The sequence below is a fragment of the Aquila chrysaetos genome, chromosome 15 (genome assembly GCF_900496995.4).
Source record: "Aquila chrysaetos chrysaetos chromosome 15, bAquChr1.4, whole genome shotgun sequence".
Lineage (NCBI taxonomy): Eukaryota > Metazoa > Chordata > Aves > Accipitriformes > Accipitridae > Aquila > Aquila chrysaetos.
Window position 1 is genome coordinate 562 of NC_044018.1, and position 25709 is coordinate 26270.

Consider the following 25709-nt stretch of genomic DNA (forward strand, 5'->3'; position numbering starts at 1 on the left):
GTTTCTCTCCGCTCCCCCAGCCCGATACGTGCGATTACCTGAGCAGCAAGCGGAATTACCCACGCGGGATTTTCTTCGTGTGACGCGGAAGGTGACACTGGGAAAGAGGAGACAAAGAAATGAACCTGCCTGTCCACACCAGCCAACGGGTGAAAGACAGGGGAGGATTCTGCCGGAAGGGCTCTCCACACCCCAGGAGCTCCCACCGGCCGCTTTCTCTCCCCTTTGCCCGGTACCGAGGGGACAACGACACCTCGCCCGCGCCCCCTCGCAGCGGGGGCTGCCCCAGGAGAGCCGGGGGACCCCCACCTCGCTTCTGCCCGCGGGAACGGACCGGGCTAGACCCTCCACGCAGAGAGAGGAGCGTGGCGTGGATTGCATCCCCGAGGGAAGAGGCCGGGCTCCCCGCCGGCAGAAGGACGGCTCGCCTCCCTGCTGCTTGGAGCTGCTTGCTGCGGACAGCCCTGCCTGCACCCGGCCGCCCTTTGGCCGTGCTGGGAGCGCGGTCCGGCCGACGGACACTCCAGCTAATCGTGGCTCCTGCTCGTTACAGCCACAGGTACTTTTGCCTCTGGCTAATGCACGCTCCAGACAGCGGACACCCCACCTCGTTCCAGCTCCCGCTTGCTACAGTTCTGGCTCGCTGAAGCCCCAGCTCCGCACTGAAGCTCCAGCTCATTTCAGCTGCTTCTCCTTACAAGCTCCAGCTACCTGCAACAGTCTGGCCTTTCCACAAGGTTGTATATCAACTGCTGTCAAAACTGGAGCATTGGGATTAAACGTCAGAGTTACACGCCGTATAAATAGTCGTTAGTTCGGGTCGATTAATTACTGAACAACTATTCTGAGCAGCGCAGAAAGAAGAGCTGGACTCAAAGAGGGCACGTGGGGTCTGAAAAGCGCCTTTCCCCCCACAGACCATCGCAGAATGTTGAGTGCGGCCTGCTGCGCGCCGGCCTCCCGAACTTCGGCGTCCGACACCACCAGACCCCCATCTCCGGGGAGGGTCCACGCACCCTGCCCACCCCCTGCTTCCCCCCGCAGCCCCCAACACCCTCCCACCCGCCTGCCAAACCAGCCACGCCGGCTTCCGCTTTTGGCCCCCACGCCAGCGGACTCGGGGCCCCTTTGGGAGCCAAAAACCCCGGCTGCCGAGCCTGTTCTCAAGGCCCAAAAACGCAGGGCCGGACCTCTGTTTCTGGGCCCAAAGCCGCGCAGCTCGGTCTGTTTCCGAGCCCCAAAATCAGCCGCGCGAGCCTGTCGTCAAGCCCCGGGAACAGAAAACTTGTTCTCCATTTCTGACCCTGCAGCGCCCACGGGCGACGCCGAGCGTAGCCACCCCCGCAGCCCCGCACCCCCGGGGCCCCACGCGCAGTTTTGGGGAGTGCCCGCGACCTGCGGAGGGCCCGGCCCCACGCCTCTGCGGGGCAGCCCCAGCACAGGCAGGGCGTCGCTTCGCGATTGCCCTTTCAGGCTTTATTTCCCCGCCATCGCCGGCACGGCCAGGCCCCCACCCCAAACCCCCGAGCCGAAGCACCCCCGCGGGTAGCCGGGCCCAGCCACCCGGAAAACAAGAAAACCAAAGAGGGAACAAGACAGAGAACGTGGGGAAAGGCAAGGAGAAGGACGCAGAAACAGAGAGCGCGCGCGAGGGATAGGGAGCAGGACAGAGAGATGGAGAAAGAAAGGAAAAAAAGACGGGAGGCAGAACCAAGGGAAAGAGAGACAAGGACGGGGAGCAGGACAAAGGGACGGAAGAGAAAAAAAAAAATCGCGACGGGCTGCAGGACAGAGATGAAGGGATTAAATAGACACAGGGAGCACGACGGAAGGACAGAGAGAGACAAAAGGGACAAAGAGCAGGCCAGCATCGGAGGGGAAAAAACCAACTGCGACTGGGCAGTGGGAGAGAGATACGGGAAAAGAAAAAAGTACTGAGGAACAGAAAAAAGAAAGAAGAGACAGCTAGCTGGACAGGGGGACACAGTTAGAAAGGACGGGAGAGGGAATGGGGCAGAGAGAGACAGACAGAAAAGGGAGCGAAAGAAAGCAAGGCAGAGGGACAGCAGGGCGGGACGGGGGGGAAGGGACAGGGGTCTGGACAGAGATGGAGAAATAAGCAGCAGGGACAGAGGAAAAGAGACAGAAAGAGGGACAGGGAACATGGCAGAGAAGGACAAAATCAGGACAGCGGCAGGACGCAGATAAAAAACTGGGACGGTCCTCAGGACAGAGAGGAATAGAATACAAGCAGGGAGCGGGACAAAGGGATACAGCGAGAAACGACGGGACAGGAAGCAAGACAGAGCGACAGACAAGAACAATGACAACGAGAGCGCGCGCCCCAGAGAGAGAGCCAGAGACCGCGAGAAGCACAGGGGGTTGGGGAATTTAGAAAGAGAAGTATCAGGAGCCCTGCAGAGAGAGGGAGGGTGAATAAAAAAGGGGCAGGAAGCAGCACAAAGGGTCAGAGAGAGCAAGAGATGAACAGGAAGGAGGACGGGGACAGTGAGATCCAGAATGACAAAAAATAAACAGCAACAGCGAGCAAGACAAAGGATAGAGAGAGAAGAGAAAGTAGGAAGACGAGAGATAGGAAGGCAGGGACACAGAGCGGCACGTACAGGCGCAGAGAGGAAAAGAACACCAGGGAACGGGCCAGAGAAATTGGGAGGCGGGAGAAAGAGGCGGATGCAGATCAGGACAAGGAGACCGAAAAGGAAAAAAACAGGGACTGGCTGCAGGACAAAGATGGGGGGCCGGGGGGGGCGGGGGGGAAGAGGGAGAGGGAGCAGGACAAGAACGCAGAGAGAAAAAGGAAGGGGGGCAGTTGAACAAGAGAGAGAAAGGGGGAGAGGAAGAGGGAGCAGGACAAGAGAATAGCCAGAAGAGGAGAGGTACAGGGAAGCAAAAAAAAAACAAAAAAAAAAAAACCACAAAAAAAAAAAAACCCAAACCAAACCAACCCCCAAACGTCACAGCAGCATGGGAAAGCAAGGCGGCCAGGAGAGGGGGAGGGAGGGACCCGGATGCACAAGAGGAGCGACAGGGCCCCGAGGGCCCAGGACTCACCACAGCTCTCGCTCTTGGAGCTGCCAGGAGACCTCACCACCTCAGACACTTCTTTCTCCTCCTCTCCTCCCTTCCTCTTCTGTAACTCCAGTCGCTTGGCTGTCCTCCACATAACAGAACACGCGAGCGTCTCACGGCTCTTACGAGATGAGGCCTCCTAGACATGTAGCCTCGCTCGCTCGCTACATGGCCGTACCCCGCTGCCGGTCATGCATACAGACCCTGGCAGTCTGACCTGATGTGGACTACGAGGAGGGATCCTTCCACACCCGGAGAGGCAGGCTCTCTCTTGCCTGCAGCGGGAGGCAGCTGCCAGCCAGTCAGCCTTCCGTTTCTTCTTCTCTACCTTTCTGTGGCCTCTGCAGCTTCAGCAGCTCCTGCCCACAGCCAGTAAAGCGCTCCGCCTGTCCCTCTGCGCTCCTGCGCCGCGAGGAGAGGGAGGCCAGGCAGAGACAGCCCACGCGAGCCTGAGGCTGCTGCTTTCAACGGCATCCCTGGGGGACGAACGGACAACCGCACCCACAGCGTGGCCTCTGGGAGAGGGAAAGAGGCAGCAGTGACCGTTATTACCGCAGCTCGACCCTGACCGGAGCCCCCTCCTTCCGCAGGGGCTTCCGCAGACGCCGCTCGTTCCCCGCGCCGCTGCTAGCGGCACCCACGTTAAGGGAGACTCGAGAACACCGCAGGGCCGGCTTGCTGCCCTCACGACAGGGCTCGGGGGCTGCCTGCGGCCACAGCACAGGCTTCAGGGGAGGGGCTGGAGCTGGGGGCAGCCGCACGGGCCGAGCGGGGCCGGGGGAGCTCTGGCGACTCGGGGAGGCGCCCGCTGGCCGCGCCTGGGGGGTGCCCGCCTCCGTCCCTTCTTCCCTTCTACCGGCTCTCGGGGAACTCCCCGGCGCTGCCCTGGCCCGGCTCGCCTCCGGCGGACCGGGAGCCTGCCGTGGTGGCCGCTTCGCAGCTTCCCGTCCCGGCAGCCCCGGGCGGCCAGCGGGCAGGAGGCACCCCCTGCCCCCGCCGGAGGGGATCGCTCGCCTCACCCGCGGTCCCGGCGCTCGCCCGCTGCCGCCGAGACCCGCGCCCTGCGCACCGCCACGCGGCTCCCGGGGACCGCGCATGCGCCGGAGGGGCCGGAGCCGGCGCGCGAACGCCGGGCTGCCCCACGCCGCGCAGAACGGCGCATGCGCCCGGGAGGCGCGTCCGCACGGCAGGTCGGGGAGCGGGCGCAGCGGGAAGCCCGCGGAAAACTACGCGAAACCGGCGACGCTCCTGAGTCTGACCCGGTCGGACTCCGGGGGCCGCGGCGGCAGCAGCGAGGACTACGCCGCGCCCGAGAGCCACGCTGCTGCCCGGCCGCCGAGTCCGCGAAAACTACAGCTCCCGGCATGCCCCGGGAGGCAGCCCGCCCTGCTGCCTGACCCTGAGGGGACGCCGCTTCCGTTTCCGCCCACCCCCACACCGGCGCAGCCGCAATCCCCGCCGAGGCTCCGGGCAGCTCCGGCGCGCTCCCGCCGCCGGCTCCGGACAGTCCCCGCCGTCGTCTCCGGCACGGCGCGGCACCCCAGGCCCAGCTCCCGGCAGCGCCCGGAGCGGCCCCGCCCCGCTACCGCTCCGTATGTCCGACATGAACCCCGTCGTCCTCCTCGGGGCTTTCCCCGGGACCCGCCGGGCGATTGCGCAGCCCCGCCACGGGGCCCGGGCCCCCCCCTCGGCCCACGTGCTCCCGGCCCCCCTGTGAGCCCCCAGGCCCCCCCCCCGGCCTCGGCACAGGCGGCCCCCCACCTCCCCCGGGCCACCCCCGCCTGGGACTTTCGCGGTCCGAGGGGCGCCCAGCCCCGCTCACCTTCTCCCGAGGGGCAGCCGCAGCCCAGCCACCGCTCTGCTCCTGCCTGGGCTCCCGGCGGCCCCCCTTTTCCAGGGAGGGGCCGTCGCCATCAGCCTCACTGCCCGCACCTGGGGATCCTTCAGCCCCGGCCCGCAGCTGGAGCCCAGCAGGAACAGGGTCGGGGCATGGCCCGACCCCCCCAGCGCCTCACCTCCTCTTCCCCTGGGCTCCCTCACGGCCCCTCGCCCCGTGCAAAGGGAGCGCAAACGCAGCCCGGAGGGCAACGGGGACGGACGGCCAGTGTTCGTTCAGTCCAGTCGCGCGCCTAACGAGTCCTGCGCTCCGGGCCCCCCCCCGACGCTCCGCCTGCCCCGAGACACCTCGGCAGCCGGTCCCAGAGCCACGCTCGTCGGTCTGTTGGGGAACGCGCGGTCGGTCGGTCGGCTGGCTCCTGGAGCGATGGGCTGCTGGGCAGAAGTGAAGGCTGCCAAAAACGAGAAGCAGGACACTAGAAGAGAGGAGAAAAGCGGCAGCTGGCTGGACAGCAGGGGTGTAGCAAGAAAGCACGAGAAAGCAGGGAGCGGGTCCCAGAGAGAAGGACGGGGACAGGGAGCCCGACAGGGAGGGAGAAAGAAGCGGCAGGGAGAGAGGAAGAGAGGCAGCACAAAGAGGGAGGGGGAGCAGCACAGAGACCGACAAAGGCGGCCAGCCGGGGAGCAGGATGGAGATGCAGGAAAAACCTGGGATGGGCAGCATGACGGAGAGGGAAGAAAGCAGAACAGGGGCAGGGAGTTGGACTGAGAGAGATGCAGAAAGACAAAAAAGTGTCAAAGAACAGGGTAGAGAGGGAAGAACAAAGCAACAGGGTCAGGGAGCCCGGACAGCAAACGACGGAGGGAAGGCCTGGGGCAGGGTGGGGGCGGCAGGGTGGAACAACACAAACCAAAGCGCATAGCTACACACTACAGGGCAGAGAGGGAAAAATTAAGAAATAGGGACACGGAGCCAAAAAAAAAAAGAGAGCTGGAAAGCAAAACGAATAGCAATGCATACAGAAAGAAGCGGGGGGGGGAATTCTTAAATAGGGTCATTGGGGAGCCAGAGACTGACATAGAAAGGACAAAAGCGACATGCTACAGGGTGGAAAGGGAGGAATTAATAAGGACAGGGAGCTGCCCAGAGACAGAGAAAGGCAAAAGATCACATGGGCAACAGGACAGAGAGGGAGGAATTAAAAAACAGGAGCTGGACAGAGTGATGCAGAAAGAAAATTTCAAAAGCTCCAGGCTACAAAGGGAGGTGGGGAGCATGGGGCTGCTACTCCCCTTAGCCCCCTTCTGCACATGCTTCCTTAAAACATGACTGAAATCAACAAAATGGGCAAAGTGATTTCTCTTCAAGTTGCTGGCCCTCAAAAGATTATCCTGCAAATGAATCCAACTACCAAAATCTCTTTGGATTATTCTTAGTTTTAAAGCATTTTTCCAAAGCTTTAACTGTGGTTCCCTGGTAGGTTATGTGATAAAAAGCTCATCCCCATGAACTGAATGAAGTGTCTGCATTGGCTCCTCCCTGGGCTGTGCCAGAGGACCCCCAGCCCCACAGTCCAGGGCGACTCCCATCACAGCAAGCCAGCAGCAGAGTTCTCCACATCATCTTACAGACTGCGGGGGGGGGTTACTGCTGAAGGGCTACCGGACTCAATATGGGATGCAGGGGAAGAGCACAGGCATCAAACAGAACTTACTATGGTATGTTTACTGGAGGAACTAAAGATGGGGACAGTGCAGTGTAAGAGTGGCTTGGGGAGGAACAAGCCTCAGAAAATAGAAGAATAAGGGGATAAAGGGCTCCATTCACATGTAAACAGGTTGCTGGTCAGAGGGTTGTCTGGCCAGCCTTGTCCCTGATCGAGGGACGGGGGTGCGGGGTGGTGGTGCATTAAGGGCGAAGCAACAGGGGGAGTTGGTTACCAGAGGAAACAGGGGAGTCCAGGCCACAGGGCAGAGGATTTTGTGTGCACATGTGGGAGCATGTGCATGCATGCATACAAGTGAGGTCTCTACCAGCAAGTAGACTGGGGCTGCAGGCCTCAGGGGCTTATTATGTCCACATGCTAGTAACAGAGGAAACTGAGACAGGGGTCAGCTACGAGGTAGACCAAGTGTCTAAGCCAAGCTACTGAAGGGATCCACATTGTGCATGGCAACAAACTGGCAGAACAGAGGGACCTGGACAACCTCAAGAAATGGGCCCATATGAACCTCATGAGGTTCAACAAGGCCAAGTGCAAGGTCCTGCACATGGGTTGTTGCAACCACCGGTATCAATACAGTCTGGGGAATGAAGGGACTGAGAGCAGCCCTGCAGAGAAGGACTTGCGGGTACTGGTGGATGAAAAGCTGGACATGAGCTGGCAAAATGCACTTGCAACCCAGAAAGCCAACCGTATCTGGGCTGCATCAAAAGAAAGTTGGCTAGCAGGTCAAGGGAGGTGATTCTGCTCCTCTGCTCCACTCTGGTGAGACCCCACCCAGAGTCCTGCATCCATCTCTGGGGTCCTCAGCACAGGAAAGACATGGACCTGTTGGAGCGAGTCCAGAGGGAGGACACAAAAATGATCAGAAGGATGAACGTCCTCTTCTACAAGGAAAGGCTGAGAGAAGGCTCCAGGGAGACCTTATTGCGGCCTTCCAGTACTTAAAGGGGGCTTACAAGAAAGATGGGGACAGACTTTTTAGTAGGGCCTGTAGCAATAGCACAACAGGTTTAAGCTAAAAGAGGGTAGATTTAGACTAGATACAAGGAAGACATTTTTTTACAGTTAGGGTGGTGAAACACTGGAACAGGTTTTCCCAGAGAGGTTGTAGATGCCTCATCCCTGGAAACATTCAAGCTCAGGTTGGATGTGGCTCTGAGCAACCTGATCTAGTTGAAGATGCCCTCATTGCAGGGAGGTTGGACTAGATGACCTTTAAGGATCCCTTCCAACCCAAAACATTCTATGATTCTATGATTAACAACAAATGTATTATTTTAAACTTACCAGTATGCTATGACATCTTTGTTTCAGCTTTTCTTCTGCTAATACTTCTTACTAGCATCAGTCTAGTTTATCTATATTTGAAATTGTTGTACTGTTGGTAAGCTCTGCATTAATAATGCAGTAAGCATTTCAGAGCTAGCAGGTAACAGCTGGTTGTCAATCTCCTTTCCCTGCCAGCTATACTTTTACAATTCACAGAAATTGTTTTTCCACAAACCTATAGAACTTGTGCTGGCAGACTGCTGCCAGATTCCCACTGAGAAATCTCTCAAATGAGGCCACAGCATTGTGTGGAGCGAAAGAAAAGAAAGATTCCAGAGTTCAGAATGGTAAACAGCAAGTGAACATCTGTGCCTGTGGTACCTGCCAGGGAAGTAAGTACTAGCCAATCTCCAAGTCCTTGTCTACCTTCCATGTAAGCACTCATCTATAGAAATGCCTTTGTTTTACATTACCTGCAGATATATGCAGCCGGTGCACAGCCGTGCATACTTCGGTTCTCAGCAGAATCAAGCCAGATTCTTTTAATTACTTTCCCTCCTGGGAACTTTCTTTACTCAGGTTTTTCCTAGGAGGCATCTGTATTCTGTCTGTAATGTAATTAAGATGCACTTGCTGTGCATCCGTATGGGTGGGCTGTAAGCATAGAAAAAAAGTCTCACATTAGAAAGGTGAAATGAAATCTCCTGCTATTAACCATCATGCATTTGTTAGTACATAAAATATATTTAATTAAAACCAAAACATCAAACACTAGATTGATGAAGTTTCATGCAGCAGAGATCTCACTCGTGTCCTGGCTGCAGCAGACACCTGTCTGCACAAGGTGAACAGAACACACTTCTGGAGACCAAGAAATACTCTAGATGCTAATACTGTCAGAGCTCAAAATCTGAGCTCTCAACAGGCACATCTAAAGAATTTGGAGCAAAAGAAAGTCCTATGTGGTTCCTTCAGCTTCAGGAAGTCACAGTGGCAGACAGCCAAACGTGCAGTCAGTTGGATACAAGACCTTCAACTCATATAGCCAACAGTTACTGCAGGAAGAAAGATATAAATATGTCAGAGGAAGTTGTTCACAGATATAAGACTTCATGCATGGTTCCATGCAAGTTTCTTTATGCTGTTCCTTTACTTTTAACTCCATTACAAGGGATTCCAAACCCTCTATTTCCGAAGGTCTCATTCACTCGGTTTGATGCTTCTCTGGTATTTCATCCGCGTCTCTTGCGTAAAGTTTCTGAAAGCTGGTTCTTCATGACTCTCCTCAGTAACTGCGGGGAGAAATCCACAGTTCAGCACTATTTCAGCACTTGTTCTACTTGCATTACTGAAGAAAGCTAGAGTAAGGCTAGTCAGGCCAACACATAAAGTCTGTCTGATCTTCAACTTCATTACAAGGCAAAAGAAATAAGCGATCCTAAAAATCAATGGAACAGGAAAAGAATGAAGATTAAGTCTGCATGCTATATAAGAGAAAAATCACACACTGTAAGAACTTAGAATATTGCTCCAAGACCAGGAGTCACAGGAAAAGGGAAGAGAGCCAGGGCCAGAAACTGTAAGGCCAAAAAGATGATGAAACATATTGTGCGCTAATGAAGTTCAGAGGTCACTGCATGCTCCACGCGTAACAAGTTGTCTGGTTTATGCATGTTATACACCTATTAAAAATAATTACTTTAATAGAAAATTTACAATTGAAATTTCACAAAGGTTAGAGAGTGATATCACTGGACTAAGCATTGCAGCTGGGCTTCTGCTACAGATTCGGACACCTAATGACTGAATGTTTGCTTGTTTTCTAGGCTCTCATTACAGTCAATCCTGTTAATAAAATACAGAGGGTATTTCCTGACTAGACAGGCAGCTTTTAGACTGGATCAGATCCCTCATTCCCTTACCTTCATGGTCAATGTCATCAGTATCACTCTGCCTCTCTTCTTCTTCGTCAAGAGTTCCTCGTGTTAGGATCAGCTCGGAGGGACCCATTGCAGAAGCATCATCAGACCCTTCAAGGGAACAGAAATGGCTATACACAAAACAGCATGCTAACAAGTAAGTTAGTGTGTGCCCTGACAATTTCTATTTGTACATAAACGCAGCAATTAACACCTACTCTAAAGGGGCAGAAAGCTGCTTCTGGATTCCAAAGACATAGGACAGACTGCATCAGCACCATGCTCAACCTCATATAAGCAACAGTTCCAACAAGAGCAGAGCTTTCTCATATTCTAATTTGACTGTTTCAGCTTTTCTAAATTATTTCATTACTTCTAGTATGTCCACTGCTTTATCTACACAGCAGGGTTTTTTCTCCTCATGGCTGTGACTCACACAGAAGAGCTAAGTCTGACACATCCCACAGGAACTAAAGCCCCACTCCACTAACATGAAGCTGCTTTCACGCTTTTGCTGTGAAGACAGAAAAGTACTATATGACTTCTCAAGGCAGAGTCTTCAGACAACTGCAGTAAACTTAACCTTCCTAGTAAGGTACCTGCGAGTGTGTTGCCCTGCACACAAACGCTGCCCATGTCCTTCCACAAGTGTTCCAGCTGCTCTCTCTTTTGTTTATTTTGAGCTTTCTCCTGTAGGTACAAAGTTACATGTGAATTCTGCGTATATTTAAAACATCAGTAGAAGAGTAATCTCACCCAGTACTGGCAGTCTGTCCTCCAGCCAGAAAGAGGACGTCAATAAGCAGGTCTTACATTACAACTAAGGTTACAGAGAACTTAGGGATAAACATGGAAAGCAACCTCCAGCACGATGGACTTCCAAAACATTTTCAGCAGCATCAGGAAGCCAAACTCAGTGGAGTTGTGCCTGCAGAGAACTTTCCTTTGGACAGCCAGAACTGAAGGTGAGCAGAGCTACTGATTTTGGTACTGCAATTCAGTCTTCATTTTTAATTGTCTAAGTCAAAACAGTACACGTCACTGGTGCGGAAAGATAACAGCGATATTCTCAACAAATCACTCTGGAAAGTTATTTTTAAAAAAGTCTCTATCCTTCTGAATGGAAGATATAAAAATCTTTCCCAATCATTTTCTCACAATTTGCCCAAATAAATTATTAGCACTAAAACACTGAGCAACATCTGTTTTACAAAACATCTTTATTTTTGTGAAGATATGCTCCACCAAATCTAGTAAAAAAAGACAGATGGCGAGCTTCAGGACAGGAGTCTTTCCACAATAAGTATGATCAGTAAATTAAATGTTAGACCCTCCCACCATAGAGGCAATTGTGTGCATAAAAGTGACCCCAAGATACACTGCCCAGGTATACAATAGTTAAAAATACTTACCAGTGTTTTTCTCAGGCGCTCATATTCTGGACGGTATTCTCTGAAAAGATAAATAAAGAGACTGTATTCAGTCTTAACTAAAATTAAGTAAGGTCATCTTGGAGGCTTGTTTCTACCCCAGAAAGAGTTTTCTCTAGGCTTTCATGTTTGAGAGACATTTCAGAAAGACTTAATGGTACTTTTTACTCAGATTTGGATTCTGAAACCAATGGATGCAAAGTAAGTGAACATGTCATTAAAATAGTAAACCCTTCTCACACTGTCTCGTTGGATAAGAAATTAAACCAGCTTGACTGAGGGAGTCATTTCACTGTCATACCTAATCAGCTCATCTATCACTCTCCTCTTATCACAGACATGACTTTCTCTGCCAGTACTTGTGCCTCCTAAGACAGTTCAATTGGATCTCGTACAAAAAGACTGTTCACAGACTTCCAAACTATTGTACTATGGGATCTTTGAAATATTTCTTTAAGGAAGTAAGGATAAAGTGGATGTGGATACCCACTTCTTAGAATCATAGAATCGTCTGGGTTGGAAGGGACCTTCAAAGATCACCTGGTCTAACCTCCCTTGCCACAGGAAAAGACATCTTTCACTACATCAGGTTGCTCAAAGTCCCGTGCAACCTGACCTTGAACGCTTCCAGGGATGAGGCATCCACAGCTTCTCTGGGCAACCTGCTCCAGTGTCTCACCACCCTCACCATAAAAATTTCTTCCTTATGCCCAATCTAAACCTACCCTCTTTCAGTTTAAAACCATCACCCCTTGTCCTGTCACTACAGGCCCTATCAAAAACTGTCTCTCTGTCTCTCTTATAAGCCCCCTTCACATACTGAAAGGCTGTAATAAGGTCTCCCCAGAGCCTTCCCTTCTCCAGGCTGAACAACCCCAACTCTCTCAGCCTTTTTTCATAGGAGGGGCGTTCCAGTCCTCCGATTGTTTTCGTGGCCCTCCTCTGGACCCACTCCAACAGGTCCACGTCCTTCTTGTACCATGGCCCCCAGAGCTGAACACAGTGCTCCAGGTGGGGTACCATGAGAGGAGAGTAGAAAGGGAGAATCCCCTCCCTCGATCTGCTGGCCACACTTCTTTTGATGCGGCACAGGATATGATTGCCTTTCTGGGCTGCAATAGCACATTGGCGGCTTACGTGAAACATTTAACTAGGGTTTCATTATGTAGGCAGTGTATCCCAGAATAATTGTTAGGTTATGTATAAAACTCCTCAGCACCTCCAAAGAGCACAAAGAGACATTTGGGAGGGAGGGGAAAGCACAAATAATACTCTGCCCAGATACTCCCAGGCCCATCACAGAGAGCCATCGAACCATCAAAGACACATCCCAACAAGCCCAGAAGAACACAAGGGCACGGTGGCAGGCAGGGAATCCAAATTAAGGACTCGGAATAAGGGATACCTTATCCCAGCTACTCCCAGGGCTGTCCCAGGAGAGCCATCAGCCCCATGGTCCAGGCATGAAACCCATCACCATGCCTCATTGGGAGCGCTCTGGATCACCTTGTGAGCACAGAAGGGTGGCTGCCTAGGGGTGCGGGACACATTATGGGATGCAGGGAAAGAGCATTTCGGGATAGCACAGGATTTATTACAGGATGTTCAGGGGAGGAACCAAAGGTGGGAAAAGGGAGGGATTTAGGAGATTTGGGGAGGAACAAGCATGGGAAATAAAGGGATAAGGGAATAAAAGTGTCTATTTGCATGTAAGCAAAGACTAGGTAGTATGCAGACCTGGGGGCATGACCAGGCCAGACTAATCAGACCTGGGAGCATGAAGCTGTAGCAGCCTCTCTCCAGCTATCCAATCCAGCATGATATATTTTCCTCTAACAATAAATAATCTATGGTCTGGTTTAGGTATTTCCAAGTAATCCAAGTTACCAGGTTTGCTTTTTAATGTTATAGAGCAGCCTGGCAGTATTTCATGGGGAGGAATCCAGTGAGGAGCAAATTCTCAAAGAATTACTGAATTTCAACTTGCTTATCTATTCAGTCTGCCAAACTGATCTGTTAGCTTCCTGAGGACAATTCAAACCTTGATCATTGTATGGAATCAGAGGAAAAAAAACGACTTCACAGATTTGCTGGCACAGATAGCTTTTACTTTTTCACTGAACAGTTAGCACAAAAATTCACCACTGAATAGTTCCTTCTGACTGCTGCTTCTTATGCTGACTCTTGCACTTAAGTTTATTAGAAACCCTAGACCACCTTGGCTGTGAAAAGTGTGCAGTCCTTCAAATCAAAGGAGTGGGCTCATTAATCAGTAACTTCAAGTATTCATTGGGTCAGGGACCAAAGGTTATGACCTTACCTCTCATATTCATCTACAGCTTTAGAAAGCTGAACAAAAAAATCATCCAGTCCTGTGCTGAGCACAGCAGAAACACCAACCACCTATAAAAGAAAACCATACACCAGAACTGAAGAGTAACTGAACCAAGTTTTTAGGTAACTGATGGACGATCAGAGCTGGAAAGACTAAGCAGTATCTTTAAAAAAACAAAACCAAGAAACCACCTAAACTGGAAAAAAAAAGAGGGATCTGATGATACCCATTTAATCATCACAGTAGCATAAGAGTATGCAGTAAAACTCCCGTTTTTGTCATTCCTACTTTCAACCTCTTTCTCCACCTGTTAATGTTTGCTACCTCTGGTTTTTGGTTGGGGTTTTTTTGTTTGTTTGTTTCAGGTTTTTTTCTTCCTTTCTTTCTCTCTCTTGTTTAACTCAGGAACCTGGGTTTTCCTGTCTGTTTTACAAATTTTACTGGGGGAGGTAGGGGGAGAGCAACCATTAAAAAAAAAAAAACCTGACTCTGCACCCATCAAAAAAAAAAAAACCTGACTCTGCACCCATCTTTGTACTTCCAATCTCAATACGCCACAAAAAACATAGTTAAGACATTACAATGCCTAAACATAATGAACAAGAGAGGGCAAATCAAAAGAAAGATCAAGTTCTTCTTAGATCAAGTTCTTCTTCTGTTTACTTGGTTATTGTTAATAATCCAAGTTCTCATTCTGAACCTAGTATTATAAGTGGTTACTATGACTGCTGCAATATCAGTGGACTAGAATTAAAGAGCAAAATAGACCACAAGAACTGACATTTTGCCTCTGAAGTTCTGCCTACTTGTATTTGTATTTAGCTGAAGCACTTTTTAAAAGGTACCCAATCCAACCCCCAGAACAGCAAAAAGATGGAGAATTTAATCAGTTACTATGGCAATACATTCAAAATGTACATCTGCTTTCTAATTTGAACTTGTCTGTCATTACACTTTTGGCCATTTGTTCTGCTTTTATTAAATCAATTATCTAAAAATACCTTTAATTAAGACTATTACTAGCCAGTACTTGGTGACCCTTAAGAATCTTACATCCTCTAGTGAAAATTCTCCCTCTTTTTCATAAGCAAGACAGTCTTAAGTACTCACTTTCAAATGGAAGACTTTTTCCAACAGAGCCTTGCATTTTATCAATAGTACAGTAAATATGCAGACAATCAAGCATTCCAAAGGATTTTAAGCATTAGTCTAGGCGCTGTGCTGATATATATTAATATTTATACTTTCATTGCACTGAAATACAAGCTGCCTTCTACTGTATAATCCTCTGCATATGTCCCGCTCTCCACTCTACTATTCTAATATATATGACGTGCATATAAACAGTTGATTAGCAAATAAGGACTAGGAAGTACTTTAGTCCTGTATACGGCACCATTACAAAGACTGTATATTGTTTCACATAGGGCACTTACAATATTTTTGTTTTGGCTAAATTACCATTATCTATATGAATGGAATCACTTATTTATTTTCATTGCCTTTCTTGTAATATCCATAAAGCCATTTGCTTGCTTTTTCTTAAGTAAAAGCTGATGAAAAACACAATTAGCTGAACCCTTTTAGCACAGACTATGGGACCATTAACATCCTCCAATGTATAGTGTTTTCAGAGAAACAGAATGGGTTTGTCCTCTGGTAAGTGGGGAAAAAAACCAACACTTTTTCTTGCATCAGCAAATATGCAGGATTTTGTTTGTTTGTTTTTGAGATTCTTTCCCTTCTTCCTACATAGTAAATTGCCCAACTGTACTTGACACTTTCAGAACAAGGAAAATTATCTCACATGGGAAACACTGCAACACAGAACATTACCTCTTACCAGCCTATCTTAGCTTTCTTCTGATGATTAATCACAATTCATTCAGGCTGCCACTCAGTGTGACAAGCAACTAAAGTTACTTTATGTTCAAACCAGCAAATCCTCATCCCCAGTGCAAGGCTCATCAACAGATTCCAGTTCAACAGGGCAGTGCAAAGCCCTTTTACAGGACAGAATGGCTGAGGTTGGAAGACACCTCTGGAGATCATCTAGTCCAACCTCTCCTGCTCAAAAAGCAGGATTAACTAGAACAAGTTGCTCAAGATCCTGTCTGAGTGTGTTTTGAGTATCTCCAAGGATGGAGACTCCACAGTTTCTCTGGACCATCCATTCCAGTGCTCAATCAGTAAAATTACAGTTAATTCTTTTTTCCTCTTCTGTAGTTTCCTGTATTTCACTTCATGTCTATTGCCTCTTGTCCTTTCACTGGGCACCACTGAAAACAGCCTACCTTTGTCTTCCTTACATCCTCCTATCAGGTGTTTATACACATCAATAATATCCTCCTTCAACTTTCTCTTCTCCAGGCTTTTATGAGAGCTAGTAAAAAAAGGAAGATTCTTACCTTCAGTGAACTGTAAAATTCATCCAACACTAAACTCATAGAACGAGTCAGGTTACTGACATAGGATGTCTCTTGGTTCAAGGCATCCTGAAAAGTCTCAAAGTCCTGCATCCATTCTACTGCAAAACTGTGGTCAATTATGTCAGTCTGGAAGGAGAAGAAAAAATTTTCGTAAGTAATAATGATGAATTCTTAGCCTTAGGCTGTTAAGCGGACAAATAAAAAATTTCCATTTTAAACTTACTTTCAAAATGCTGATCTTTTCAAAATATTCAGCCCTGCTCTGAAGATTTCCAAGCTCTGTTTTTATCAAACCAACTACTTGAATACAGCAAGAGAAGACAAACAACCACTATCCCAGTTTTAAGAAGGCATGTTTAAGGAAACAATTGCAAGTCTAAAGGCTTTTATGGTTTACTGGAAAGGGGCATCCAAAAACTGCACACTGTACAAGAAAGTTTAAGTTGTAAATATTAGATCATATGATTGAGGCCAGACACGAACAGTCCTCATTGAAGATCCCATCCTTTCTTGATTGGCTTGTGGGTCAGGGGGGAGAGGGAGCCGTTTCCACATTGGGTAACAGCCTACAGGATCCTTATAAAAAGTGAGCTGTGCTCTGACCTGAAGAAGTTATAATCTAAACTCAGTGCAAGACGATGGACACAAACAGGTGAGATGGTTCCATAATTTTACATGGATTAGTATGCAAACAGTCTATTAAATAGTTTTATAAACATAGCTTACCACATGTATATCCACTATTATCACAACATGAGGTGTCTAGAACTCTGATATATTTCATTTGCCAGCACCAATGGGAAGGAAGAAAATAGATGAAGAAAGTATTGCTTAGCATTACTCAAGAGATTTGAGACAGAACTGACTCCATCAAGGGTCAAAGCCTGACTATTTAGAGTTAGCTTGATTAAGTTCTATAAATAAAATTAAATCAACTCTAGAAATTACATTTCCTTTCCTCTGCAAATGTTAACATTCCTTAAATCTATGTGTTTCTCACTGCACATATATCAGTTCCTTGGGATTCTTCCATTCTTATCAAGAGTCAATTTTAAAATGCTTGTCAAAAATTCCTCAAATGCTGCTGCCCTTAATTTTTACCAAAGGCTGAACATCAGATCAAAATGAAGTTTAAAGTTATGAATCCTAAGCCTTGGGCCCTCCTCTCCTTACATATACTAAGGAAGTCCTATTTCTTTCAGTCTTAAGAGAGAATGATTTTCCTATCTCATGCCTTTTTATAGAGAAAAAGCTTAACAGCTTATTCTAGAATTACTGTCTTGAGTTAGAAAGAAAACAGTGTACAAAAACTTGCTAAGTAAGCAAGCAGATATCAAAGACATGCATGATTTGGGTCACTGGGAAGATGTGTGTAGTTGGAGTACATCAGACACTAATCCTACTCGGCTGGCGTGAGGTAAAATTTCACATTCAAAGCATGGGTTTTCTAGAGGAAGTGTATGGGATATACGTGTGTGCACACGCAAAGCTTGCTATGCTGGGGAGCAATTTCTTGAATACAAAGGATGTCTGTGGGGAAAAGGAAGAGTACTCGCACCAAAAATCTAATGGGATTCTTTTAATATGTGAAATTGTTATGTTTAAAGAGTCAGCTAGCTGTTAAGTTCAAAAGCACTCCTTTAAGGCTACAAGTACCTTACACAACAGTGAAGGTGTATCCTTAGGCTAGTCAGTATCTGTGTTCTGGCAAATACTGGCATATTTTTAGTGTCACAGATCAGGACCAAACACTTTTTATTAAGTTTTGCTTGCTACAATACATGGGATTCTTTCTTCAAAACAGGCAGGTGTTACACAATTCCCACTGTGAGTCATCAGTCTGCTGCTGAGTAGAAATAATTAATGATTAAGACAATTGTTCTGAGGAAGCAGGGGACTGTAAGACCAGGTTCAGTAATGAACTTACCCTTACGTTACAAAGTTAAGTTCCCTTATAGCCTAGGGTTAAGGTGCAAAACATTTTTCAAACTGTTAGTATCATCTCCAACTTGAATGTTTGGGTGTAACTGTCCATCCCTGATTCTTCTTGTGCATTTATATACCAGATTAAAGACCACTTTTAGATTCAGTTTTCAGCCTGCAGCTCCCTCCCAGCCTCTCTTTTCTAGAAAATCTATTATTGTGATAAGACAAAAACAGTACAGCCAAGCAAGCTAAACAGAACAATGTTCCACTAGGACATAGAAACCATAGCTTTAACTTACTTTGTTCATGACAACAATGAAAGGTAGCTTTGTCTTGTACAGGATACTGGGGCAGGAGGTGGGGGACAAAAAAAAAAAAAACCACCACAAAAAACCATTAAAAATTAATTTAAATCTCACTAGAATAGAAAACAAGTTAAGCATAAGGCAGACAAGACTTGTGCAAAACTGAATACATTTGACTTCAAAGATAAGTATTTTCCTCCACATCAACTAGAATGTAATTTTCACCCAAATCCTGCTTACCATAGTTGAACAAAATATGCCCTCCCAAGATGTAAGCGCACATCTGTAAGATATAAAATCTCCTTCTACGCACCCAGTTGACTTTGATTACTATTTCCTATGACTCTCAGATCCAAGTTTTTAACTCTCTCCGCATTTTCTAGTTATTTTGACTCAAACCTTAGGTTCTGAGGTATTTGTGAACTGAGCAATGAATTCAAACAACTCAAAACATCTATAAAGCAAAACTACATTGAAACGTGAGCTTACATATTCATTTCACTGTATATATTCTAGCATCTTTTGCTCAACACTAGTGTCAGAAAATGCAGCATGTAATAAGACACATTTTGCATACTCCTATCACAGTGATATAGCTTTTGACCTTGGTACAAGGATTGATAGGTTTTTTGAAAACCTTTTACCAACATTTATCATGAATTATGACAGCTCTAGATATGTTGATCCTTACATAGGTATTTAGTCCCTGGTTTAACATGAAAGAAAACAGATAAATCCAAGTACAAGGAAAAAGACAATAAATCAACAACTCCATGCTATGCTGAGCTCCAAACAAATCTTGAAGAATCACTGAAAGTATCAATAACATTAAAAAAATAGAATAAAATATTACGTGTTTACAAGAAGAAGCTTAAACTAGGCTATCTTGATACATCTTAGATAAATGATTTTATAAGCAACAGGCAATGTGTTAGATCTCATGTAACTAGCGGTTATCACACTAACGTCTCATGGATTATTTAATGCTTTCAGTGGGAGCTTTGACCCAATGACCTCCAGATGCCCACTGACACCTAAACTATTTTGCTTATCCAATGTGAAAACTACTAAGAGGATAACCAAAACAGCATTACGTGGATATGAGGCATCATCAATGTGCAGTTGCAGCCCAGAAAGCCCACTGTATCCCGGTCTGCATCAAAAGAAGTGTGGCCAGCAGATCGAGGGAGGGGATTCTGCCCCTCTATCCCACTCTCGTGAGACCCCACTGGAGCACTGCGTTCAGCTCTGGGGCCCACGGTACAAGAAGGACATGGACCTGTGTCGTGGTTTAACCCCACCCAGCGACTAAGCACCACGCAGCCGCTCACTCACTCCCCCCCCACCCAGTGGGATGGGGGAGAAAATCGGGAAAAGAAGCAAATCCACGGGTTGAGATAAGAACAGTTTAATAGAACAGAAAAGAAGAAACGAATAATGATAATGATAACACTAATAAAATGACAACAGCAATAATAAAAGGATTGGAATGTACAAATGATGCACAGTGTAATTGCTCACCACCCACCGACCGGCACCCAGCTAGTCCCCGAGCGGCGATTCCCCGCCCCCACTTCCCAGTTCCTATACTGGATGGGACGTCACATGGTATGGAATACCCTGTTGGCCAGTTTGGGTCAGGTGCCCTGGCTGTGTCCTGTGCCAACTTCTTGTGCCCCTCCAGCTTTCTCGCTGGCTGGGCATGAGAAGCTGAAAAATCCTTGACATTAGTCTAAACACTACTAGCAGCAACTGAAAACATCGGTGTTATCAACATTCTTCACATACTGAACTCAAAACATAGCACTGTACCAGCTACTAGGAAGACAGTTAACTCTATTCCAGCTGAAACTAGGACAACCTGTTAGAGTGGGTCCAAAGGAGGGCCACGAAAATAGAGGACTGGAACACCTCTCCTATGAAGAAAGGCTGAGAGAGTTGGGGTTGTTCAGCCTGGAGAAGGGAAGGCTCTGGGGAGACCTTATTGCGGCCTTTCAGTATATGAAGGGGGCTTATAAGAGAAACAGAGAGACAGTTTTTGATAGGGCCTCTAGTGATGGGACAAGGGGCGGCAGTTTTAAACTGAAGGAAGGTAGGTTTAGACTGGACATAAGGAAGAAATTTTTTATGAGGGTGGCAAGACACTGGAGCAGGTTGCCCAGAGAAGCTGTGGATGCCCAACCATTGGAAGTGTTCAAGGTCAGGTTGGACAGGGCTTTGAGCAACCTGATGTAGTGAAAAATGTCCCTGCCCATGGAAGGGGGGGTGGACTAGATGGTCTTCAAAGGTCCCTTCCAACCCAAACTGTTCTATGATTCCCCTCTAAAATAAGCATCAGAGACACAGCAATCAAAGCAGATAGACTGCATTTTCAGCTTTTCTTACCTGCAGGCATACAGCATGTTGGACATAAAGGTGATTGGGTTAGTACCGCGAGAGTTGTCCATCACATAAACAACAACTGAAGGAAAAGAGGAAGCCTGGAAACACAAAGTAAAAGATATTTTAATTAGAAGTACATGCTGTTCAACAGCAACTTCGTTCACACAGCCTCACTGACAAGTCATGTAGAAAACACTTACCAAGGCCTCAGTTATGATGGTTCCTGATGCTGACCAGGTGAATACCTCAATTTGCCCTGGTGTGTCAATAATAACATACCTGGTAAGAAGTCATCACCGACAAAAAATAAGGGAAAATTAGTTAAGCACAAGGTCCTGTTCTGACTAGATTACCACAAGCACGTAATGGCAAATCACATGATTATTCTGTTACAGATCAGAAAAGCTTCTCCCAAACAGTGACAAGATTTATGGGCATGCCTGAAAATTTCCTGTGTGAGTTTTGTAACTAAGCAGCACATACTCTCTTCAGATTCTATTAAAGTTGAAAGATCCATTTGACACTTAGTACTGCAAACTCTTGAGAAGAAGAATTAATTGTTGCCTATTTGAACAGTGCGCGAGGAAAAGTTACAGTCTAATGGAAGACAAGAAAAGCAGAACTGGAATCAGCAGACATTCCTCGATATATCCTTGTTTATCTGTTCTAATTCTATGCCCTTTTCCACATAAAATTTACACCAAGGCTGAAAAACAAGTAGAAAACATGCAGAGAGCCTTTTTAGGATTTCATATGGTTTGCCCACAGTGATCCCAGAAAAGTAGAACTTGATAGAATGTACTCACTTGGATGCATTTTGCCTTTTTTCAATAAACTTCATCACCTGATTGAAAAAGAAGGAGTATACTTTGTATTTAGGTTCACAACAAGAAACTCTCATGATCATTTCGTAACAGAAACTACATTAACTTGCACAGCTGCATGTATGTATCAAAAGAAGATTAAAGTCTCTAAGCTTTTCAGTGTGTGAAAATGCCCTCCTAAGGAAGTGTGAAAATGCTTAGACGCTGCATAGGTCAAAGACAACCTTGATTTTGTCTGTGTTCTAATACCTGGCTAAAGAAATGGTATAACAAATGCAGTTGTTCCCTGCCTTTTTACTAAGAGATTGTGCACTGTCTCAATCTCTTCTTGCCCAAGTTCCCACCCCAGCACTGACTTAGCATTATGATTTAAGAGAGCAGTCAGTTATCAAATAACCCTAGGAAAACTTAACCCATTTCCAGAAGTGAGCTTCCCTACTTCAAAATCAGAGCATTCATATGAAAGATTTTATAGCAAATGCGGGAGCAGCTCGGAACACCTGGCATTTGTTTTCAAGAGTGAACGTTAGAATTTGTTGTGCTGCATGTTTGCCAAGCCTTTGAAGAACTAGTTTTACAAGGTCGGGCTGCAGGATGGCCTGGTGTATGCCTGGGAAGATGTGGCTGAAGACAGTAACGAGTATGCGTATGGAATGTTTTTATCTTTAACTGTTCTGAGGACTGGCAAACATCCCAGCCGAGCCAGATATGCGCTCCTGTGTTAGTAACATGTAAGTATGCTGTAAGAGACAATAAAGAGTTCCTTTTTTGCCGTTGCTTCGGAACCATCTCGTTGTCATCCCGAGTGCCTCTTTCATTGCCGCAAGCGAACACAGTGCAACACAACAGTTATGTACAAAGACTAAAGAATGTTCTGTACGCGTGGCTTCTAAATTCTACTTTTAAAAAAGCTGAAAAACTGAAATATCTCAAATGAAAGCTAATGTGCTTTGGCAGCTTTGTAAAATACATGGTTCTGTACGGAGAATACTCTAACTCCAAAGAAATAATTAGGAGGCTAACCAAACACAGTGCTCTCTGAGGCTCCAAATACACAAAAAATCCCACAGCCTCCCAGCACAGTATCACGTAGGAACAACCTCGTACCTGATCAAATCTTGTAGCAAAGAGATTGAGAGAGGTCACTATTCCACCATTTGGGCCCAGCCCATATCTAGACACTTCATTTAGGAAAGCAGATGATTATGCAGACCTCAGAGGGCTGCTTCTTCAGTTCTGGTATTAGTTGGCCATGTACAATGCACATTGGATACCTTGCAGCAAAAGACAATGCCCTTAACATACAGTTAAGTCTTTTAAGTGATGCAGTAGCATAACAAATACAAAGTGATCTCTCTCTTGCCCGAACACTGTGATTGACAAAAGGAAAAGGGGCTATGCCGTGGTTTCTCCTTGCCATTATTCAAGCATTAGCATTCTGTACAAAGACAAAATATACATATGTGTATACATCAAAGCCTTCTTTGTCTTTCCAAAAAGATTTACAACACAGCCAGTAACTCAGAATTTAACAATGCCCTGAATACACTTAATTTTAAAAATTTATACTTCAAAAGATAATTAAAAGGTTTCTCGCACAAATAAATTTTGAGCAGAATTTAAATTATAATGCGAACGAATGTTGTAAAGATACAAGAAGTGTCGGCTTGAATATGAGGATTTCAAAATCCTTTCTCACACATATATATCTGTATACTAATTACGTCCAAAGAAACAAAGAATCATTTTTTTTTTTAATTGCATAAGAACCAGCACTGATTTTCATCAGTACATACCATTTTCTAGGGCCACTACTCTCAATATCCAAACATGAGGCCAGACACTCTCCTTAAGCATTATTTAATGACATGCTTAAACTCCAGTAATGGCTAACAGACACAATAAAGCAAATAATGCACCTACATACCAAACTGAAACTTAATACTTGGATGTTTTTCTGGTAACTCCAAATCAAACAACAGCCAAAATCAAGAATCCTATCCCCCACCATCTTTATTTTTGTCTAAAATATTAAATTTAAGAGTCACACTAGCAAGTCAAATCCAAACACTGTATATTATCTCCATCTGCACCAGCTATTGCTTAAGAGATAAAGGACCTCCATACCCCTCTGGAAGTGCAGTCATTTTAGTGTAATGTTACTAAACTATAGTCATCAAACTACTGTGCAGCAAGAGCCAACTGTCCAATGTCTTTGAGATTCAGAAAGACAACAGTGCTGATTATGGTCAAACAAAGTGGAAATAGTTTTCTCCACCTACCACAGGCAAATAGGAATTCGCGTATTTGTTTGTAACAAATAAAACTAGACTTCTTAAAACATGGAGAAAAGGCTGCTGGCTTCCACAAAAAAAGATATAAGCTCTTTGACAGAACAACAGAAAAAAAAAAAAAAAAAAAAAAAGGTGTGGGCAGAGTGCCTATTATTTGTAAAAAAGTACTATTTAGCACAGGAGAAAATGACCTAAGTATCAAATCTTGTAGAAGATATGTTTCGAACCTCACATGCAAGAAATACATAGTCAAAAACTTCTGATCTTCCCACAACACTCTGCCTTACTGCAATCTCCAACACCTCCTGCACCTTTCATTGTAGTGTGCAGAAGTGACAGACTCTTTTCACAAAATCTGAGATTCCAAATATCACTATTTAGACAAAAAAAGGATACTGTTTCATGACTTCTTTGTACTTCACAGCGTCCCTGATATCTAGAGGAGGAAGACGTATAAATAGTTTTAGAACATCGCTTTTAAAATATCCCTCTTCATCAATTTGCTGATAGGTGAAAGCCCTTCTTTTTCCAGCAAGTATCCTTTTGTCTCAGTAACAGATCTAGCACCAACAGAAAAAATCTCCCAAACAGAATAAATAAAATCTAACAGATTAGCTATGCTCTCAACATACATGTGAAACCCAACGTAACTCATGTGAAACACCACTAATTTAGGTATTTAGCAGTAACCGCTTCAGTTGAATTTTATTCTCATCTGATCAACATCAGTTAACAAAGTACACGTATGTAACTGTATTATTAGAGATCCAGCACTGGAACAGATACTCTAATTATTCATCTGACATCAGTAAAACAACTTTGGTATCCACACTGCCTTTCTTATCCTCCGGAGAGGCAGGCTGACAAACTTTAGGAAGTTTAAGAGACAGGACGCTCACAAACGTAATGATTGGTAAACCCTTTGGAACAGCTACACATAAGGACTGTTTTATTGTTAAGGTATGTTCTCTAAAATTCATATCTCCTGAAGTGCTTTAAAGAAGTTATTTGGTAGCGCATATGGCTACCACTGTTGTGGATGTAGGGAACCAGATTGAATCTGTTAATATGGTCATCGCTGACAAAGAAAAAAACCCACAAGAACCCAAACATATCAAATCACACCAGATTATGTAAAAAAATGTACAAACGCGATGGAAGAATACCTTTGGTCCCAAAAGTGCACATGTTAAAGACTGACAGGAGAAAGGAGTTAAATTTACAAAACCAAACCACCTTAAAGGCCTTCCTTGTGTTAGGACTTGGAATCTCTTAAAGAGAATGCAAGCAACCTAGCCAAACCCCTCACGTACCCCTCCCCCCCGCTTTCGCGAAAGACAGCAAAAGCAGTATACCAAAAATGGTTTTATTTATTCATGGCAAAACACACTGGCTTTCTTCTGGCGGACTCCACAAACACGCCACACCTCTGGTCCGGGACCACCCCCTCCCTCACACCGCCCGCTACCCGCCACGGCCCGCGGCTAAGCCAGGGCGGCAGGACTCACCGATGTTAGCCGGCAAGGGCAGGTCGTGCATGGCGGGGTCCAGGTTGATCACGTACGGGGGGCAGCGCTGCCCATGCAGGTGGGCCGCGAGTCGCTAAGGGGACACGAGGAGGCGTCAGCCCTGCTGGACACGGGGGTAGCGCTGGGGGAAACCTACCGGCAGCTCCCCACAGCCCACCAGCCGCCCCTCACCTGCACGAAGGTGGTTTTCCCGGAGCCGGCCATGCCCAGTACCAGCACGCACACCGGGGCCGTCGTCGCCAGCCCGCTCGCCGCCGCCATCTTCCCAGCACCCGCTTGTCCTTCCGGGGCGCGAGGAGCACGGCGACGGGGCGGCCGCCCCCACAGCACCCCGCCATGACGCGCGCGGGACTCGGCCGTCGCCCTGCCGCCGCCGCCGCCGGCCGGGTACGCACCGCGGGCTCGCGCGGCTTC

At 46.9% G+C, this 25709-nt stretch overlaps 2 protein-coding genes across 5 annotated transcripts; both read right to left on the reverse strand.

Annotated features, from left to right (window-relative positions):
- Positions 1–428: 428 nt before the first annotated feature.
- LOC115350828 (collagen alpha-1(I) chain-like) lies at positions 429–4218 on the reverse strand. The gene is made up of 2 exons (XM_030036816.2): positions 3643–4218; positions 429–761 (listed from the first exon to the last, which is right to left on the reverse strand). The coding sequence occupies exons 1-2, from the start codon at positions 4185–4187 to the stop codon at positions 746–748; spliced, it is 561 nt and encodes a 186-aa protein (XP_029892676.1). The 5' UTR covers positions 4188–4218; the 3' UTR covers positions 429–745.
- A 4424-nt stretch (positions 4219–8642) lies between these two features.
- On the reverse strand, positions 8643–25685 carry GPN1 (GPN-loop GTPase 1). 4 transcript variants are annotated; one of them, XM_030036815.2, is made up of 14 exons: positions 25467–25685; positions 25275–25368; positions 24163–24202; positions 22580–22646; positions 21455–21492; positions 20849–20927; positions 20652–20746; positions 18261–18306; positions 16015–16161; positions 13592–13674; positions 11254–11293; positions 10441–10531; positions 9845–9952; positions 8643–9214 (listed from the first exon to the last, which is right to left on the reverse strand). In XM_030036815.2, exons 1-14 carry the CDS (start codon positions 25554–25556, stop codon positions 9123–9125), a joined length of 1110 nt encoding a protein of 369 aa, XP_029892675.1. In that variant the 5' UTR covers positions 25557–25685; the 3' UTR covers positions 8643–9122. The 4 variants fall into 4 exon arrangements, with proteins under 4 accessions (XP_029892675.1, XP_040984680.1, XP_040984679.1 ...); XM_041128746.1 differs by lacking the exons at positions 25275–25368; positions 25467–25685 and adding exons at positions 16259–16332; positions 16762–16831 and having other exon boundaries at positions 22580–22767; XM_041128745.1 differs by lacking the exons at positions 25275–25368; positions 25467–25685 and adding exons at positions 16259–16332; positions 16762–16831 and having other exon boundaries at positions 22580–22653; positions 24163–24179.
- Positions 25686–25709: the final 24 nt, after the last annotated feature.

Coding starts and splice junctions, on each gene's coding strand:
- LOC115350828 (XM_030036816.2), bottom strand. CDS start 4,187: ATGCGCGGTCCCCGGGAGCCGCGTGGCGGTGCGCAGGGCGCGGGTCTC.
- GPN1 (XM_030036815.2), bottom strand. CDS start 25,556: ATGGCGGCGGCGAGCGGGCTGGCGACGACGGCCCCGGTGTGCGTGCTG. Junction 25,369..25,466: donor GGAAAACCACCTTCGTGCAG/GTGAGGGGCGGC, acceptor GTGTCCCCTTAG/CGACTCGCGGCCCACCTGCA. Junction 16,162..18,260: donor TCATTGTTGTCATGAACAAA/GTAAGTTAAAGC, acceptor TTCTCCTTCCAG/ACTGACATAATTGACCACAG.